General features: G+C 41.3%; 1 protein-coding gene across 1 annotated transcript in view; it reads right to left on the bottom strand.

Annotated features, from left to right (window-relative positions):
• Positions 1-16,218, bottom strand: part of CTTNBP2NL (CTTNBP2 N-terminal like) — a 55,348-nt gene that overhangs the window by 33,823 nt on the left and 5,307 nt on the right. Inside the window, exons 2-4 of the mRNA XM_036271849.1 lie at positions 8,063-8,186; positions 7,157-7,296; positions 3,895-4,002 (exon numbers count right to left, since the gene is read on the bottom strand). Coding sequence (XP_036127742.1) covers positions 3,895-3,993 — 99 coding nt within the window. The 5' untranslated portion in view covers positions 3,994-4,002; positions 7,157-7,296; positions 8,063-8,186. The remainder of the gene's footprint in view (positions 1-3,894; positions 4,003-7,156; positions 7,297-8,062; positions 8,187-16,218) is intronic.

Genomic DNA, 16,218 nt, shown 5'->3' with positions numbered 1-16,218 from the left:
TCTTTTAAAGCAACATACCACAACGGCACACTCATTTCCTCTGTTCAACAAATATTTATTGAGCCCATGTACTAGGCGCTATGCTGGGTGCTAAGGATATAAAGATGAGCAAAACGGACATAAAGGTTTTTGTATGGTTTCCAAAGCTGAAAAGCAAAGAGAAAATAAGGTCGTCCTTTGATTTTTTTTTTCCCATTAGAGGTAGCCACCCCCAAACTCCTGCCCTAGTTACAGGGGGGCTGAGGCCCAAAAGTTTTTGTGTAGGTCAACTGTGACATTCACAGGAAACTGCTTCCTGGAATCCCAGTACAAATAGCAGGAGATCCTCAGGGGAGTCTATCGAACGCACACTGCTCCACTATTGCAGTTTTAGAAACTCTGATTGCTATTTATAATATTGCTGCTCCTGAAAATGCTTTCTTAGTTCTAAAGGGGGTCACCATGAGCACAGTTCTCCCTGGTTCGGCCTAGGGAGGAGTGAAACTGCCAGCTCTGAGCCGACGCCTCCTACAAGGAGAGCTAGACCTAGAGAACCAGGGGAGGAAGCGGGGAAACGGCAGGCGTTAGGAATGAGGAGTAAGAACCAGTTCAAACGTCCCCAGCCTTTTCCTTTTCTCTTCATCGATCAAATAAACATGGGATAAGAAATGAGAGGGTGCCCTGGGTTTAAGCAGGTTATGTCTACTGGCAATAGTGGGATGGGGTTGAGAGAAATAGAGTAGAATGTGTTCAGAGAAAGGGAGAGAATCATCAATAGTGTCAAAGAGGAAGGTCTGTGGATGTGACAGAAATGAGTCACCACCCAGAATAAACATGATATATGCAATATGTTGTCAGGGGAGTCATTAAAAAGTTAGGCATTGTTAAGGGCAACCAGAGACATCCACTCAAATAATTAGCAACCATGGACTGTTCCTTGGATACGGGGAACATGATATGCACTGACAGAATATAACTAAAGGGAAAAGAAAAATCCTACACTATTGGAGTATTTGCAATGTCATGAAAATTATAGTATCACACATCAGTACTAGTTGTTAATCATTGATTCTTGCTGCAGACAAGACATTTTGCTTCAGACAGATGGAATGACTGAAGTCACACATTTACGTTCAGGGGCATGATGGGCGCACCCAGGCAAAGATCTTTAACATTATGTGACTAGGCATTTGTCAAAGGCACAATCGTATGACTTTTGTTTAAAAATCACAGGGAAGTCATGCAAAGCAAGACTAAAGCCAGCAGGGGAAGGAAAGCAAGCCAGACGCATCCGCCCACATCACAGGGGAGTGCCTCGTGCACTCTGGGGAAATGAAACCACTGGCAGTGACTTATCACCATTTCAAAGCTACGAGGGAAGACATAGGAAACAGTGTTCAATGAAAAATTGCCCTGTAGCATATTTAATTAGATAGAAATGTCAGTCTTTCTCAGTCAGCCTTAAATAATATAAATTAATGTCACTCTAATTTAACAGCATATAGAAATAACAGGTTTAGATTTCATTTTTATCACAATTATAATTTCAAAGTAATCCAAGAAAAGACTACCCAGATATGAGCAAAGGAACATATTCACTCTACTTCAGTGTACGCAGGGAGAAAGGAAGACAAGCTAAAGAATAGAACAGACGCAGCCAGCCTTCTGTATGAATTCCACTGAGCTGGCCACTCAGGGAGTCACCAATTCGGAGCCTCCCAGAAAGGCAAAGAGAACATTATCTTTGTTGCTATAAGAAAATCTTCAACAAAGGAGCTTCATATGAACACACATGATATATGAACATAATATTTAATATAAAGAGCTAGGGTAATTTTGAAAAAATGTAGTAAAGCACTTACTTCATAAACCTAATGAACTATAGGGTGAACATCAATAGAACCTCTAACTATAATTTTAAACTATAAGTCTTCCTAGATACTTAGACTCAGTCACACTTGACAGGGATTATGCTTCTTTAGCACCCTCAGTCTCCTCCTCTTCGGCCATTTCCCCCGCTGTGGGTGTCGTCTTCCTACTACTCACATAGGCACACTTAAGGTTTCTCCCTCTCCCCAAATCTCATCTCAAGACAGACTGGGAAACATCCTTACCAACGTGTAAAAATTTATGACACTTAAAAAGAGTTATTCCCGCCCTGGCCGGTTGCTCAGTGGTTAGAGCGTTGGCCTGTGGTCCAGAGAGACCCGAGCTCGGTTCCTGCTAAGGGCACGTACCTCAGTTGCAGTTTGTCCCCGGCCCTGGTTGGGTCATGTGGATGGCAACCACTCGATGTGTCTCTTTCACGTCGATGTTTCTCTCTCTCCCTCCTACTCTATCCGAATAAAATATGGAAAAATGTCCTCGGGTGAGGATTAAAAAAAAAAGAGTTATTCCCCACCCCTTGCATTTCTTAAAAATTAGACTTTATTTATTTTTTGGTTTTGTTTTTTAATCCTCACCCAAGGGTATTTTTTTCCATTTATCTTCAGATAGAGTGGGAAGGAGGGAGAGAGAGAAACATTGACATGAGAGACACATAGACTGGTTGTCTCCTCCACGACCCTGACCAGGGCTGGGGATGAACTACAACCGAGGTAAGTGCTCTTGACCAGAATCAAACCTGTGACTCTTTGGTCTGCGGGCTGAAGCTTTAACCGCTGAGCCAAACCAGTCAGGGCTAGACTTTATTTTTCAGAGCAGTTTTAGGTTTACAGCAAAATCAGGTGGAAAGTACAGGTAACAACCCTCCCCCTTGTATTTTAATGGGTATCAAATACTGAAACAAAAGTCACAATTCTTAATCTGGGGTCTAGAGAATTCATGGATGGTCTTCATGGGGTCCTTGATCTCACAGATATATCCTGAACTATGGTATATGGTGTATATATATATATATTTTAATCCTCACCAAAGGATGTTTTTTTAATTGATTTTAGAGATTGAGGAAGGGAGAGAGAGAGAGAGAGAGAGAGAGAGAGAGAAACATCGATATGAAAGAGAAACTTTGATTGGCTGCCTCCAGTATGTGCCCTGACTGGGTAGTGAACCTGAAACCTAGATATGTGCCCTGAAGCCTGAGACTCTTCAGTCTGTGGGCTGATGCTCCAGCTGCTAAGCCACCAAGCCAGGGCTGTATATACATTTTTTAAAAATGTTTTTATTGCCCTGGCCAGTTTGGCTCAGCAGTTAGAGCATCAGCCCGTGGATGAGAATCCTGGGTTCGGTTCCTGATAAGTGCACGTACCTCGGTTGCAGTTTGTCCCTGACCCTGGTTGGGGTCGTGTGGGTGGCAGCCAGTTGATGTGTCTCTCTCACATTGATGATTCTCTCCCTCTCTCTCTCCTGCTCTATCTGAAGATAAATGCGAAAATGTTCTCAGGTGAGGATTAAAAAAAAAAAGTTTTTATTGAAGAGAGAGAGGAAGGGAGAGAGAGATGTAAGAGAGAAACATTGATAGGCTGCTTCTGGCACACCCCATACTGGGGATCAAACCCGAAACCCAGGCGTGTGCCCTGACTGGGAATCAAACTGGGACCTCTCAGTCAATGGGATGACGCTCAGTCCACTGAGCCACACCAGCCAGGCTGTAGACACATTTTTTAAGGAAGTAGTTCTCATCAAGTTGTCAAGGGGATGGCATTCAAACACAGCTAAGACCACTAAGCTAAAGAATGAAGTTCAAGGTCCAGACATCAGGTAGAGCAACCAAAGGAACTATTCTGGGGACAGAAAGGCTTTACCAGTGTCCCTAATATCATACCACATAGGTGGCTGCCACTGCAAGTATCAGTAAGTACACCCAGGCCTCTAACTTCAACAGGGCTGTAGAAATACCTGGTTAAATAAATTACAACCAATGAAACAACTTTCAAAACATATGATGACATCTCTTTTTTCCCCTTTTTAACATACCTTTAAAGCTTCTATAACAAGGTCCCTGGCTTCAAGCTCTCCTTCAAGAATACTGAACAGTGTCAGGAGTTCAGGCTTGCTGAGTTTTTCCAGATTCATCCTGAAAGCCTAAAGCAGAGACACAATCAGACAATCTCTGAAGACAGAGTTAATTTGATATTACGAAAGGAAAAAAAAAAACTGAGACAGACAAGAAGAGTAAACTATTATAGTATAAAATGCTTTGAGAAGATAAAATTCACTTTATTGATTTCATCACTACTCACATAGATCAATTTTATCATTCTCTCTGCAGGCATATATATATTTTTTTTATCCTTACCCGAGGATATTTTTCCATTTTTTGTACAGATAGAGTGGGAGGGAGAGAGAGGAAGGGAGAGAGAGAGAGAAACATCGACGTGAAGGGACACATCGATGTGTGTCCTGCCACCCGCACGACCAACCAGGGCCGGGGACAAACTGCAACCGAAGTACATGCCCTTAGCGGGAACCGAACCCGGGTCTCTCCGGACCGCAGGCTGACGCTCTAACCGCTGAGCCAAACTGGCCAGGGCTCTGCAGGCATATTTACAAACACCCTAGGAGGTCTCAGAATGAGTTAGTCACTCATTTTGTTCACTAGAAATTCAGGTAAAATTGTGTTACAATTAATGGTATTTCACCAAAAACTGTTACACCATATAAAGATTTCTCACCTTTAGATAACCAGATTCAAAATCCATATATAGCCTGGATGGTGTGGTTCAGTGGTTGAGCATTGACCCATGCACCAAGAGGTCACCAGTTTGATTCCTGGTCAGGACACATGCCCAGGTTGTGGGCCTGATCCCCAGTGGGGGCATGCAGGAGGCAGCCAATCGATGTTTCTCTCTCTCTCTTTTCCTCTCTCTAAAAATCAATAAAGAAAAAAAAATCCATATATAAAACATTCTGGCATCCCTCTGCAATGGGTTAAAATGAAATTCGAGCAATGATAATGTTCAGTTGGAGTACGGGAGAAATTTTTCTTTTAAATTGTCTACTTTCACAGAGAATATCTATCACAATATTTACATTTCATATGGAAAAATAAGACTTAAAAGTAACCATATGCAAAAATGATTTTAAATGACTTCTTAAAAATATATTGTTTTAAACATCTTAATTGGCCAGGCTACTTAATGTATTTCACTTAAGTTCACATTTCCACAAGGACTTGCATCTTTTGAAATAAGTTAAATGGCAAATTTCATGGCACAAAGTCTATCTTTTCCACAAGATTAATTTCTCACAAACCACACATAGAAATTAGATGGCTGTTTTAGGGTCTTCTGACCAACATTTATGGTAAAATACATTTTATAACTTCCAAAGTAGAGCAAATACTAATTTCCCTCTCCCACTTTTTACTTCCAGATTGCCATTCTCATGCAGTTTTCTGTAGTGAATCACAGCGTGACTGTGACTGCTTCACACACCCTCCGGCAATTCCCAACTCTTGGAGCACGTTACATTCCAGGAGGCACACAAAAGACTCATTGATTCCCTCCAGAGCTACTGCCTTCAGGTGAAGGAACACATGGGGAAAACTCCTACCTCACCGCTGTTAGCTTGTGTTCCAGGACATGCTGTACAAATCTTCTACCACATGGTAAAACATGTTCGATGTAACTTCAGCTTTAAAGTGTTAACTTTCTCACTAGGGAGCTTTAGTGACTAGTGACTGATTCTCGCATCAGTGTTAGAGCTATCTCACAGCAGTTCTTTTCTATTTTTTTTTTTTTATCCTCACTCGAGGACATTTTTGCATTTTTTGTTCAGACAGAGCGGGAGGGAGAGAGAGGAAGAGAGAGAGAGAGAGAGAAACATCGATGTGAAGGGACACATCGAGTGGTTGCCACCTGCACGACCAACCAGGGCCGGGGACAAACTGCAACCGAGGTACGTGCCCTTAGCGGGAACCGAACCCGGGTCTCTCTGTACCGCAGGCCGCCGCTCTAACCGCTGAGCCACACCGGCCAGGGCCTTTTCTATTTTTTAAAGAACAGTTTATTGAGCACTGGCCCGCAGTCCAGAGAGATCCAGGTTCGGTTCCCACTAAGGGCATGTGCCTTGGCTGCGGTTTGTCCCCAGCCTTGGTTGGGGTCGTGCAGGAGGCAGCCACTCGATGTGTCCCTGATATGTCCCTTTCACGTCGATGTTTCTCTCTCTCTCTCCCCCTCCCACTCTATCTGAACAAAAAATGGAAAAATGTCCTCGGGTGAGGATTAAAAAAAAAAAAGTTTATTGATTGTTGGAGAGGGAGAGCACGAAACATTGATGTGAGAGCAAAACATCGATTGGCTGCCTCCTGCACGCCCCCTACTGGGGATTGGGCCACAACCCAGGCATGTGCCCTGACTGGGAATGGAACTGGGACCTCTCAGTGCACAGGAGCATGCCCAACCAATTGAGCCACACCAGCCAGGGCTCACAGCAGTTACTTTAAAAATAAGAACTACAAAAACAACAACCAACCTAATAAAGCTGAACTTAATCTAGATGGAATGTTGGAAAGAGCATGTGGCTTCTCAGTCAGATAGATGCCAGGCCTTCCTGGTTATGTAACTTTGGGCAAGTTTTCTGATTATCAGTTTTCTTATCTGTGAAAGGGGGGTGATGTTATCTAAATTGTAGGGTTAGTGTGGAGACTGTGTTAATAAATGTAAAACATATTGCCAAGTTCCTGATACAATCTGAACAATGGTTTAAGTATTAATAACTACTAGCCCCTCTCATTCTCCAAAGGAATTCAAAGAAAGGTATTACCAAAATTGGGGGCAGCCAAGATCAGTGACCTCAGAAATACCGGCACGGCCCTTTGTAAAGAGGGCGCTAGCATCCTGAGTGAAGAGCGATGAGGCACTAAACCACCAGCGGGGTCACCTGGTTTGTCAGATGAAAATCTCCCCTTCCTGATGGTTTCACCTTTTTCTCTCTCTGAGAGATTATAAGGCAGAGGAAAAATCCTATTATTTTATTCCATTTCTCTCCCCTCCTACAGTGTTAAACAGGATAATGGACACTGCTAATGGGACCCCATAAAATCAACTGTACTAATGTCAACTGGATGTGTAAGCACCAGGGTAGGAATGTAGGAATAGAGCTAAAAATGACAGTGTCCTCACATATCCCTTTTTCTTCAATATTTTCATAGTCCTTAAGTATTCTCATTCAGCAATCCAGAACTGTGCTTGCAGAAGCAATGGGGTATGAGTAGACACTCGAGTGGGGCACGGACCTGCAGTCTCAGCTCTGCACTGAACAGCTCCAGACCTTGCGGGGAAAGGATGACCCAGTTGCTCTGGCGCCGTTTCCTCGCTGCTGAAATCAGACAGACTAGATAATCTCTGGAGTCCCTCTTGGTTCCATTCTGAGCTTCTATGGGTAAAAACCAAGAATCATTTGTTAGAATAATCCAATGAAATAAGAGGTACAAGAGTGGACAAAAGTAGGTTTACAGTTGTAATACAAATAAAGAACACAATAATTAATGAATATTAACACAAGGATAAACTGTGTTTCACGTACTCACAACTGCAAACCTATTTGCCCACCCTGCCCACTTCTATATTATAAAGAACAAAACCCAGACTGTACCTAAATACAAGTTTTCCATTTGTTGTGATACATAACTATCCTCACAAGAGAGTAAAACTGAAATAATCTTCAGGGTCACTTTAATTATAAAGCAGTCTAGCCTAGGCAAGAAAAAAGTCTATTTTCTGTCAATGGCATAAAGAACAAAATGCCTGTTATCTCTACATTTGTAAATCTCTCTGCACACAAATGGGAATATCTGGAACATCTTGCTAATATGTACCAACACATTTAGCTTAGTGTCTGCATGAAGTGAATACAAGACAAATATGACACAGGAGTAAAAAAAGGGCCACAGCTGTATAATAATTTTAAAACCAAGAGATCTGTTACTGCATATTCCAATAACCCTTTTTCATAAATATTAAAATTTAGCAATTCTTTGCTTTTCTATACACTTGAATCTAATCTCAATACACACAACATTGCAAAACATTTTTGTATGAAATGTAAATGAAAGACAGTAAAATTGCACTATGCTTTAGAATGGCGAGGACATTGCTGGGGTTGAGGGGAAGAGTGGGGATGAGACAGGGGAGATACTGACCTGATAACTGGCAGCCACTCTTTAGTCCTCAAGTATAAACTCTTCAAGTTTTCTTCAGTTAAAATTTAGGAAAATTGACAAATACATTTAAAATGCTGTCAACATGGTGAAAAAGTGTCCAATGCTGCAAAATAATAAAAAATTTATTGCCTATGTGACCACAGCATAAACAATTTCGAACTGTCATGAATGTCAATTATGTCATCATAGAGATGAGAGCCGACAGCTGCAGGCTGATTCGAACAAAGAGGAAAGCAGCCGCTTCTTGAGGCCGAGGCTGAGTAATCCAGGGAAGGTCCCAGGGCTCTGACTTCCTTTGCGATTATAATTAGGGAAGGTGAGGGCTTTCAAAGTCTTTTTTACTTTCAGATGTCCACTGCCATTTCAAGGACGAACTTCGACTATCTCTAGAATTCCTGCCTTGCTCTCCCTGAGTTGACAAAAGCCTGTTTGCTGGAGTCACCATGACTTGTGCACAATGGGCTCAGAAAACAACCAAAGTGTAACCCAATTTTTCAAACTGCCAAATTCGTGTGAGGAAAATTCTCATCCCCTCACCTCCTGCCAATCAATAAACAAATGACTCAACTTGTCACCATCTGGACTTTGTCTGTAAAGCTGATTATTCATCTCAAGCTTCTACTTTTCCCCACTTATTGTCAAATATTAAATGTTGAATTATATACAAAACGTTTTTATGTTGTCCTAGCAGTGTATTAGACCCAGCAAAATTAAAAAAAAAAAAAGATAGGTTTTAAATTTTAATTGATAAAACGCAATTTTTGTCTTATATTTTTAGGCACCAGGCCTGAAAGCCTATTTGAGTTGCCAAAATGTGACAGTCAAACGGGGACAATGTCAACAGAGGAATAATGCAGCAGTAAGTGTTTGTGTACTTCAACCAAGAATCAGTCATCAACCTAATTATGAGCCTGTTCATTCAGGAGAGAAGTGTGGGTATGTTGTGTAGTCAATAACAAGAGGACAGAGCCAACCCAGAGCCAAAGCACTAAATTAGCCCCACAAACATTTCTGCCCAATATATAAATTATGTGGCTCAAGATTTTCAGAAAAAGGCTATTTCTTTTTCTTTTTTTTTTTATCCTCACCCGAGGACATTTTTCCATTTTTTGTTCAGGTAGAGTGGGAGGGAGAGAGAGGAACAGAGAGAGAGAGAGAAACATCGACATGAAAGGAACACATCGAGTGGCTGCCACCCGCACAACCAACCAGGGCCGGGAACAAACTGCAACCGAGGTACGCGCCCTTAGCGGGAACCGAACCCGGGTCTCTCAGGACCGCAGGCCGACACTCTAACCGCTGAACCAAACCGGCCAGGGCGAAAAAGGCCATTTCTGACTCCACAATCATTATCAGAAATAGGACTGCCAGATTTTTGGCATGCTGTGTTGCAGTCCACAGTCTCATTCAGTACTTGTTTTCTAAATGAGCTGTTACTTGTCACTGTCATCATTCATTAAGCAACTTTGAAAGACAAGATCATTTCAACCAGATGCTCAGCTCATTCCTTCCATTAGACTCCGAGACCAAGCCTTCCCTTTCCTGAGAGTTTAGACACAGATATTTCTGTCTAAGGAATGCTACAGTCTATAAATCTGAAATAAAGACCGCTTGTAGACATGTCTGGATACACTGTTATACACTGGGATGCAGCTAGCTGTAGCTATATTAAGCTCCATAGTTTTCTCAATGAAAAACAAAAAACATATAATTAAAAAAACAGAGTTGCCCTGGCCAGTTTGGCTCAGTGGTTAGAGCGTCAGCCTGCGGTCCAGAGAGACCCGGGTTCGGTTCCTGCTAAGGGTACGTACCTCGGTTGCATTTGTCCCTGGCCCTGGTTGGTCGTGCGGGTGGCAGCCACTCGATGTGTCCCTTTCACATCTTTCACATCGATGTTTCTCTCTCTCTCTCTCCCCCTACCACTCTATCTGAACAAAAAATGGAAAAATGTCCTTGGGTGAGAATAAAAAAAAAAAGACAGAGTTATATATATTTTAATACCCTGGAAAATTAAGCCTATTAATGGGCTAAGTATGAAACTTAAATTTTTAAGTTATCAATAAGTGATTTCAAACATGAGCTTACCCAGCATACCATTTGGTCTATTCACATGCTACTTCCCACCAAGTCAGGGCCAATAGCCAGGAGAACCTGAGTCTCTTCTATTCCAAGTTTCATGTGCCAACAGTCACAAGAGTTATGGGTATCGAAAAAGCCTCCCTCGGCCCCCGAGGAACATTCTAAATGGCAGTGCTAACACTGCAATGGAAGTATGTTGTGGCTTGGGCTCTGTTCATTTTAGTCTGACCTTGTCCCTCCACTCATTCTGGTTCTGATTGTGCCTTTCCTTCTCGAGGAAGTTCCCAGCTTTTGCTCTGAAACTCATAATTAATTCTATGGGATAGCAGGCGTTGTTGCTTTTTACCACGGAGAGATTGGGTGGCAGAAAAAGAAACACCCCAAACAGCTTCTATAGCTATGTAAGCAGTGGGCAGGGCAGGGTGGAGTACAAGGAAGATGTTTGTCTATCTAGTATCTGGGTGTGTGTATGTTTTCGTGTAGAACTGAAGGTTATATTTGTTTCTAAGTGGAGAGTGACATGGGACATGAAAGAGGGAAAATGACATTTTCTAATAAATCTTATATAAAAACACCTCAAATATATATATATATATTTAATATATATTAAATCAACTTGGCTGGTACAAAAACAAATGTTATTTTACGCAGCTCACTCTTGCAAAACTAGATAAAAATCACTTCTTTATTAATATACTGAGAAATCCAATGTAAGGAATTTACTCTTGAGCTACAACTGACTGAGATTCAGCCATTCAGTAAGTTTTTAGTATCAGTGGTAAGATATGAGCAAAGATATAATGTAGGTCTGCTCCAATTATGCAAAGACTCTTTCACACATATATAAGCAACACCAAAATGAGGGAAGGTCAGTTAATTCTTAAAATTCAAAGAGCCAATACTAACATATAAAATGAGTGTTTCTGACAGCTTTCCACTGGATAATGTACTTCCTCAGAAATTCAGTATATATGAAATTTAAAACATAAAACAAACATGTCACATTTATAAATACTAAATCTAAATGTGGATAAAAATGTATTACTATTTTAAAAGAATGGCTCCAAAGCAACGTCCCATCTGGGTATGGAAGGTGTTGACATATTCCCTTAACTATCTCAAAAGATTTCAGTTTCCCAACCCTCCGGCACTCCCAGTTTTTATGTATTTGGGGGTAAAAGAGTGACAACTTTCTAAATTGTACCTCTCAATCCACTTTTGGCATTTTAGGATTAGGCTAGGGAACAAAAACCTGTCAAAGTACTATCAGAAATAAATTTTCTGATCAAGAAAGCAGATCTTTGCCCTGGCTGGTTGTGCTCAGCGGTTAGAGCATCGGCCCACGGACCAAAGAGTCGCAGGTTCGATTCCGGCCAAGGGCAAGTACGTCAATTACGGTTCATTCCTGGCCCTGGTTGGGGTCATGTGGGAGGCAACCAGGCGGTGTGTCTCTCTCACATCGATGTTTCTCTCTCTCTCTTCCTCCCTTCCTCCCTCCTGCTCTATCTGAAGATAAACGGAAAAATATCCTCGGGTGAGGACTGAAAAAGAAAGCAGATCTTTTCTACATTTGCTAAAGGGAGCTAGCTGTTTTTGCCATTATTTACGAAGGTTCTAAAACCACCATATAAAAGCGAATCTCATTTTATTGAATTCTCCAATACTAAGCAATGTAAGCTTTTACTACAAATGTCAAATCAATCTTCTTTCAGTTGAAGGTAAAAGGTATTACTGGACTATTTGGATTTTTATGTGTCTATGTGTTTTATGTTATGGGCTGAACTGTGTCCTCCTCCCCCGCAATTCCTATGCTGAAGCCCTAACCCCCAGTGCTTCAGAATGTGACTGCACTGGGAGACAGGGCCTTTAAAGAGGTAGTTCAGTTAAAATGAGGTCATTAGGATGGGCCCTAATCTAATATGACTGGTGTCTTTATAAGAGAAAATTTGGACACAAGGACGGGACAGGGAAAGACCATGTGAGACCAAGAAAGAACACAGCTATCTACAAACCACAGGGAGGGACCTAAGAAGGATCCAATCTGGAGGACTGTGAGAGAATTAATTCCTGTTGTTTAAGCTACCCGCTCAGTGGTACTTTGTTATGGCAGCTCTAGAAAACTAATAATACTGCATGCTAACCATTTACAACTTTTAAAGACTATGAGAGCAACCCTGGCCAGTTTGGCTCAGTGGTTGGAGCATTGGCCTACGGACCAGAGAGTCCTGGGTTCGGTTCCCACTAGGGGCACATACCCAAAAAATAATAAAAATAAAAATAAAATAAAGACTATGAGAGCAACTAGATCCAAGCCTTCCCCTTACTGTGGGATGCCATAACATATATCAGAATGCCTTGCTTTGTCTTATCAGTTGCTTTTCCCAGATACACTAAAGTTAGAGTTATAGAAAACAGAATGGCTCTGGAACCGTTTTAGAGACTGTAAATTTCAGGACCCTGAAATATAATATGAACAGAGCAGTACAAAGAAATTACAGCAGCGTTAAGGGATTGAGATGCTTATCCAATACTGTCAATACAGACTTTGAAGTAAGCCTCAAGAGACCAGTTCTGTGATAAAGCTAATAAAATACTCTTTAAGGTCAACATTTAAAATACTTTCAGTACTCGATTCAAATACACAATACTATACTCTAGTCAAAGCAGATTCTAGGATACAAGATTTTCTGGATTTATGTTTAGTACAGGAATTAATAATGATATAATAGAGCTTATCAACGTTAATGATCACCATCTCAGAGTTTTATAGTAGTTTTCTAAGAATTCAAGCAATAATAGAATAATGAAAAAGATAAACATTTATCAAGCTAAATAAACATTAGCGCGTTCCAGGCAGTGTTCTAAGTACTTGACATGTATTAATTGATTATTTTGTTAATCCTCATCTGAGGATATTTTTCCATTGATTTTTAGATAGAATGGGGGGGGGGGGCATATTGACCAAGTGTCTCCCCACGCAGGTACTGCTCTTGACCAGAAATTGAACTCGCAACCCTTTGGTTCTCGGGTGGATGCTCTAACCACTGAGACAAACCGGCCAGGGAAGACATGTATTAATTTAATCCTCACAACTACCTTAGGTGACAGATGCTATAACCCACCAAGGAATTCATCATCATCATCATCTTCTTCATCATCATCACCACCACCATCATCACCACCCCCATTTTACAGATGGGAAAACTAAGGCACAGAAGCTAAATAACTTGCTCAGAGTTTCACATCCGGTATGCGATAAAAATGGGATTTGAACCTGGGTAATTTGAATCCAGAGGTTTCCTTACTATCCCTGCTACTTGGTAACCACTGTTCACATCTGATCCACTCATTTTATCAGCCTGTAGGAAGTGCGTGGTGGAAAAACCTCGCTCACATGTGATTCACAAGGCTGGAAGGGACCTCAGGAAGAATCTAATTCAGTACTGTCGTTTTACAGGTGAAAACTGAGGCCAGAGTGAGGTTAATTTTCTGAATACAGTTAAATAGTAAAACTAGGTCTACACTCTGTCTTTTTAAGAATCCAGTCTAACCCACTTTCTGGGACACCATGATGGATATCAGGTTTTTGTCTTGTTTCCCTGTTTTAACTCACACATCTCTGTGTATGAGTGTCTCTTTCTCTCACTATGTGTACACATCTGTTTCTCTCACTGTCTATATGTTGCCAGCAGAATTTGTATGTATATTGAAGAAAAGGAGGAAGTGGCCTCGTGCCCATAAACAAACATTCAAACATCTCTCTCCCAAAATGAGGACATTTAGCACAATGCTATTAAAAACAGGTCTGTCTACCTGGATATCTGTTTACACCCTTTCAAATAGTCTCTTCTGAGACAAGACCAAACCAGAAGAACTATATTGGGTAAGCTACTGGAATGTATGTTAATGAAAATGAATAATAGTTTTTATGTCAATAAATTTTTTCATTACAATAAAAAAGATATGTCTTTTAACATCAGAAAGTTACCAGAAATATGAATCATTTCAAGTACATTTGTCAGTTGGCTTTATTTAGTTTAAATGAAATTATAACATGATTTCATTGAAATATATCAGTCTATGTCATCTGTCCAACATTCCCCTAAATTTTTGCTTTTCAGACATAATGCCACCGTAATTTGTAAAATACCACAAGGAGAGAAAAATAACATGTATATTAATTTTAATTCCAGTAAAGGGATTCACAGGCCATCAAGAGGCAGCCTGGAATACAAAACCCTTCAAATGTTATTGCAGGATGGAGTTGTTGACCCCACCAGGATTCCAATCTCGGGAGAAACAGAGCGTAGGGTATGGGGGACAAACCATGGATAATCAAGGTGTCTGTGTTGTCGCCGGGCCCCTAACCTGACTCTCCCTGAACTGCAAAAAATTCACAAAAGCTTCTAACAGATATTACAACTGATGATGCTATTTTGCTTTTTAAATTTTGCCTTCTAAACCAGATCACTGATTGAAAAAAAAAAAAAGTTTAAAAATTTGGTATCTGTTGAAAATTACCCACAACAGCCCTGGCCGGTTTGGCTCAGCGGTTAGAGCGTCGGCCTGCGGTCCGGAGAGACCCGGGTTCGGTTCCCACTAAGGGCATGTACTTCGGTTGCAGTTTGTCCCCGGCCCTGGTTGGTCATGCGGGTGGCAGCCACTCGATGTGTCCCTTTCACATCGATGTTTCCCTCTCTCTCTCTCTCCCTCTCTCTCCCTCCCACTCTATCTGTGCAAAAAATGGAAAAATGTCCTCGGGTGAGGATTAAAAACAAAAAAAACCCAAAAAAACAAAAACAAACAAACAAAAAAGAAAATTACCCACAACAGACCTAGCAATTGTTTTTGCTCCAAGGTACTTTGGGGACAATAACTCTTTTAGGAGGCAGTGTTGTAGTGGCAAGTACATGGACTTTGGAATCTGCCAGACCTAGGTTTGCATCCTGGCTCAACCACTTCGTGGTTCCTTGATCCACTTCACCTCCGAGCTTTAAGTTCTTCACCTATAAAATGGAGATAACAATACACACTCTAACAGGATACTAAACGGTTTAAATGAGTTAGTGACTGGTCAGTTTTCTCATTTCTCATCCCTGGAGAACATATATTTGGTTTCATCTGCAAAAATAATGACATTTTCCTTTTCCAATGAGTCATCATTTTCTATCATTCACGTGTCGAATTTAGAAATCAAAAGAAATTTACTCCTTCTGACTTGACAGCTCCAAGAAAGAGCTGGCTGGCCAGTTCCTGGGAAAACAGGCTTGGGAACACGCACAACACTGGCTCTGGCCAGCGGGATCTGTGCGCCGCTTGAGAAAAGGAAGTGACATTCTTCTGCTAGACTGGTTTTTGTGTGACTCTGGCATATAAGCGCAAAGCATGCCCTTGCTTCCACTGAATTTTTACAGCTTTTAGTCCAGTCGTCATTTTAACTTGTAATGACTGAGAAATGGGTTTTCTAAAAATATCACAGCCATTTTTTACATTATGTTAAAGGCATAGGTATGTATCTATATCCATAACCACCTTTTATTATATCAATTCATCTGTTTAAAAATCTACTTTCTGTCGCACACGACGTTGATCTTCCAGACAAATACTCTGTCTTATTCAAGTTGACTAAACTCAGCATCTAGCAGGCTCTGGTTCAAAGGGGTACTAAAACAATGCGGGCTGGAAAGACATGTACAGTACCCTGAATGACAGCCATCAGAACTGGACTTTATCTTTCAGGAAATGAGACACAACGCAGCATGTTTAACTAGGCGACCATCATGCCGGCAGCGTTAGGAGGTGGAGGCTTGAGGCACACAGCTGACTGAAGGCAAGCTAAGCAGAAGGGGCAGTTGGGAAACACTTTTTCAGGAAAGATCTGAGGCAACACTGAGTACTAGGATGGCGGCAGTAGGGTGACTGATGCCAGAGCTTTTATACTGAATCAACAGGAACTTGGTTCTGGTTCCATTTAAGGAGGCAAGAGGGGGAATTATCCCAGGTCAGCTGAGGTTTTAAGACAGGGTGACTAAAATGATGATGCCATTAACAGAAAT

Source organism: Molossus molossus, unplaced genomic scaffold, assembly GCF_014108415.1.
Source record: "Molossus molossus isolate mMolMol1 unplaced genomic scaffold, mMolMol1.p scaffold_m16_p_20, whole genome shotgun sequence".
Taxonomy (NCBI): Eukaryota; Metazoa; Chordata; class Mammalia; order Chiroptera; family Molossidae; genus Molossus; species Molossus molossus.
The sequence above is the reverse complement of the archived record's forward strand: the minus strand, read 5'-3'. Positions and strand labels throughout refer to the sequence as shown.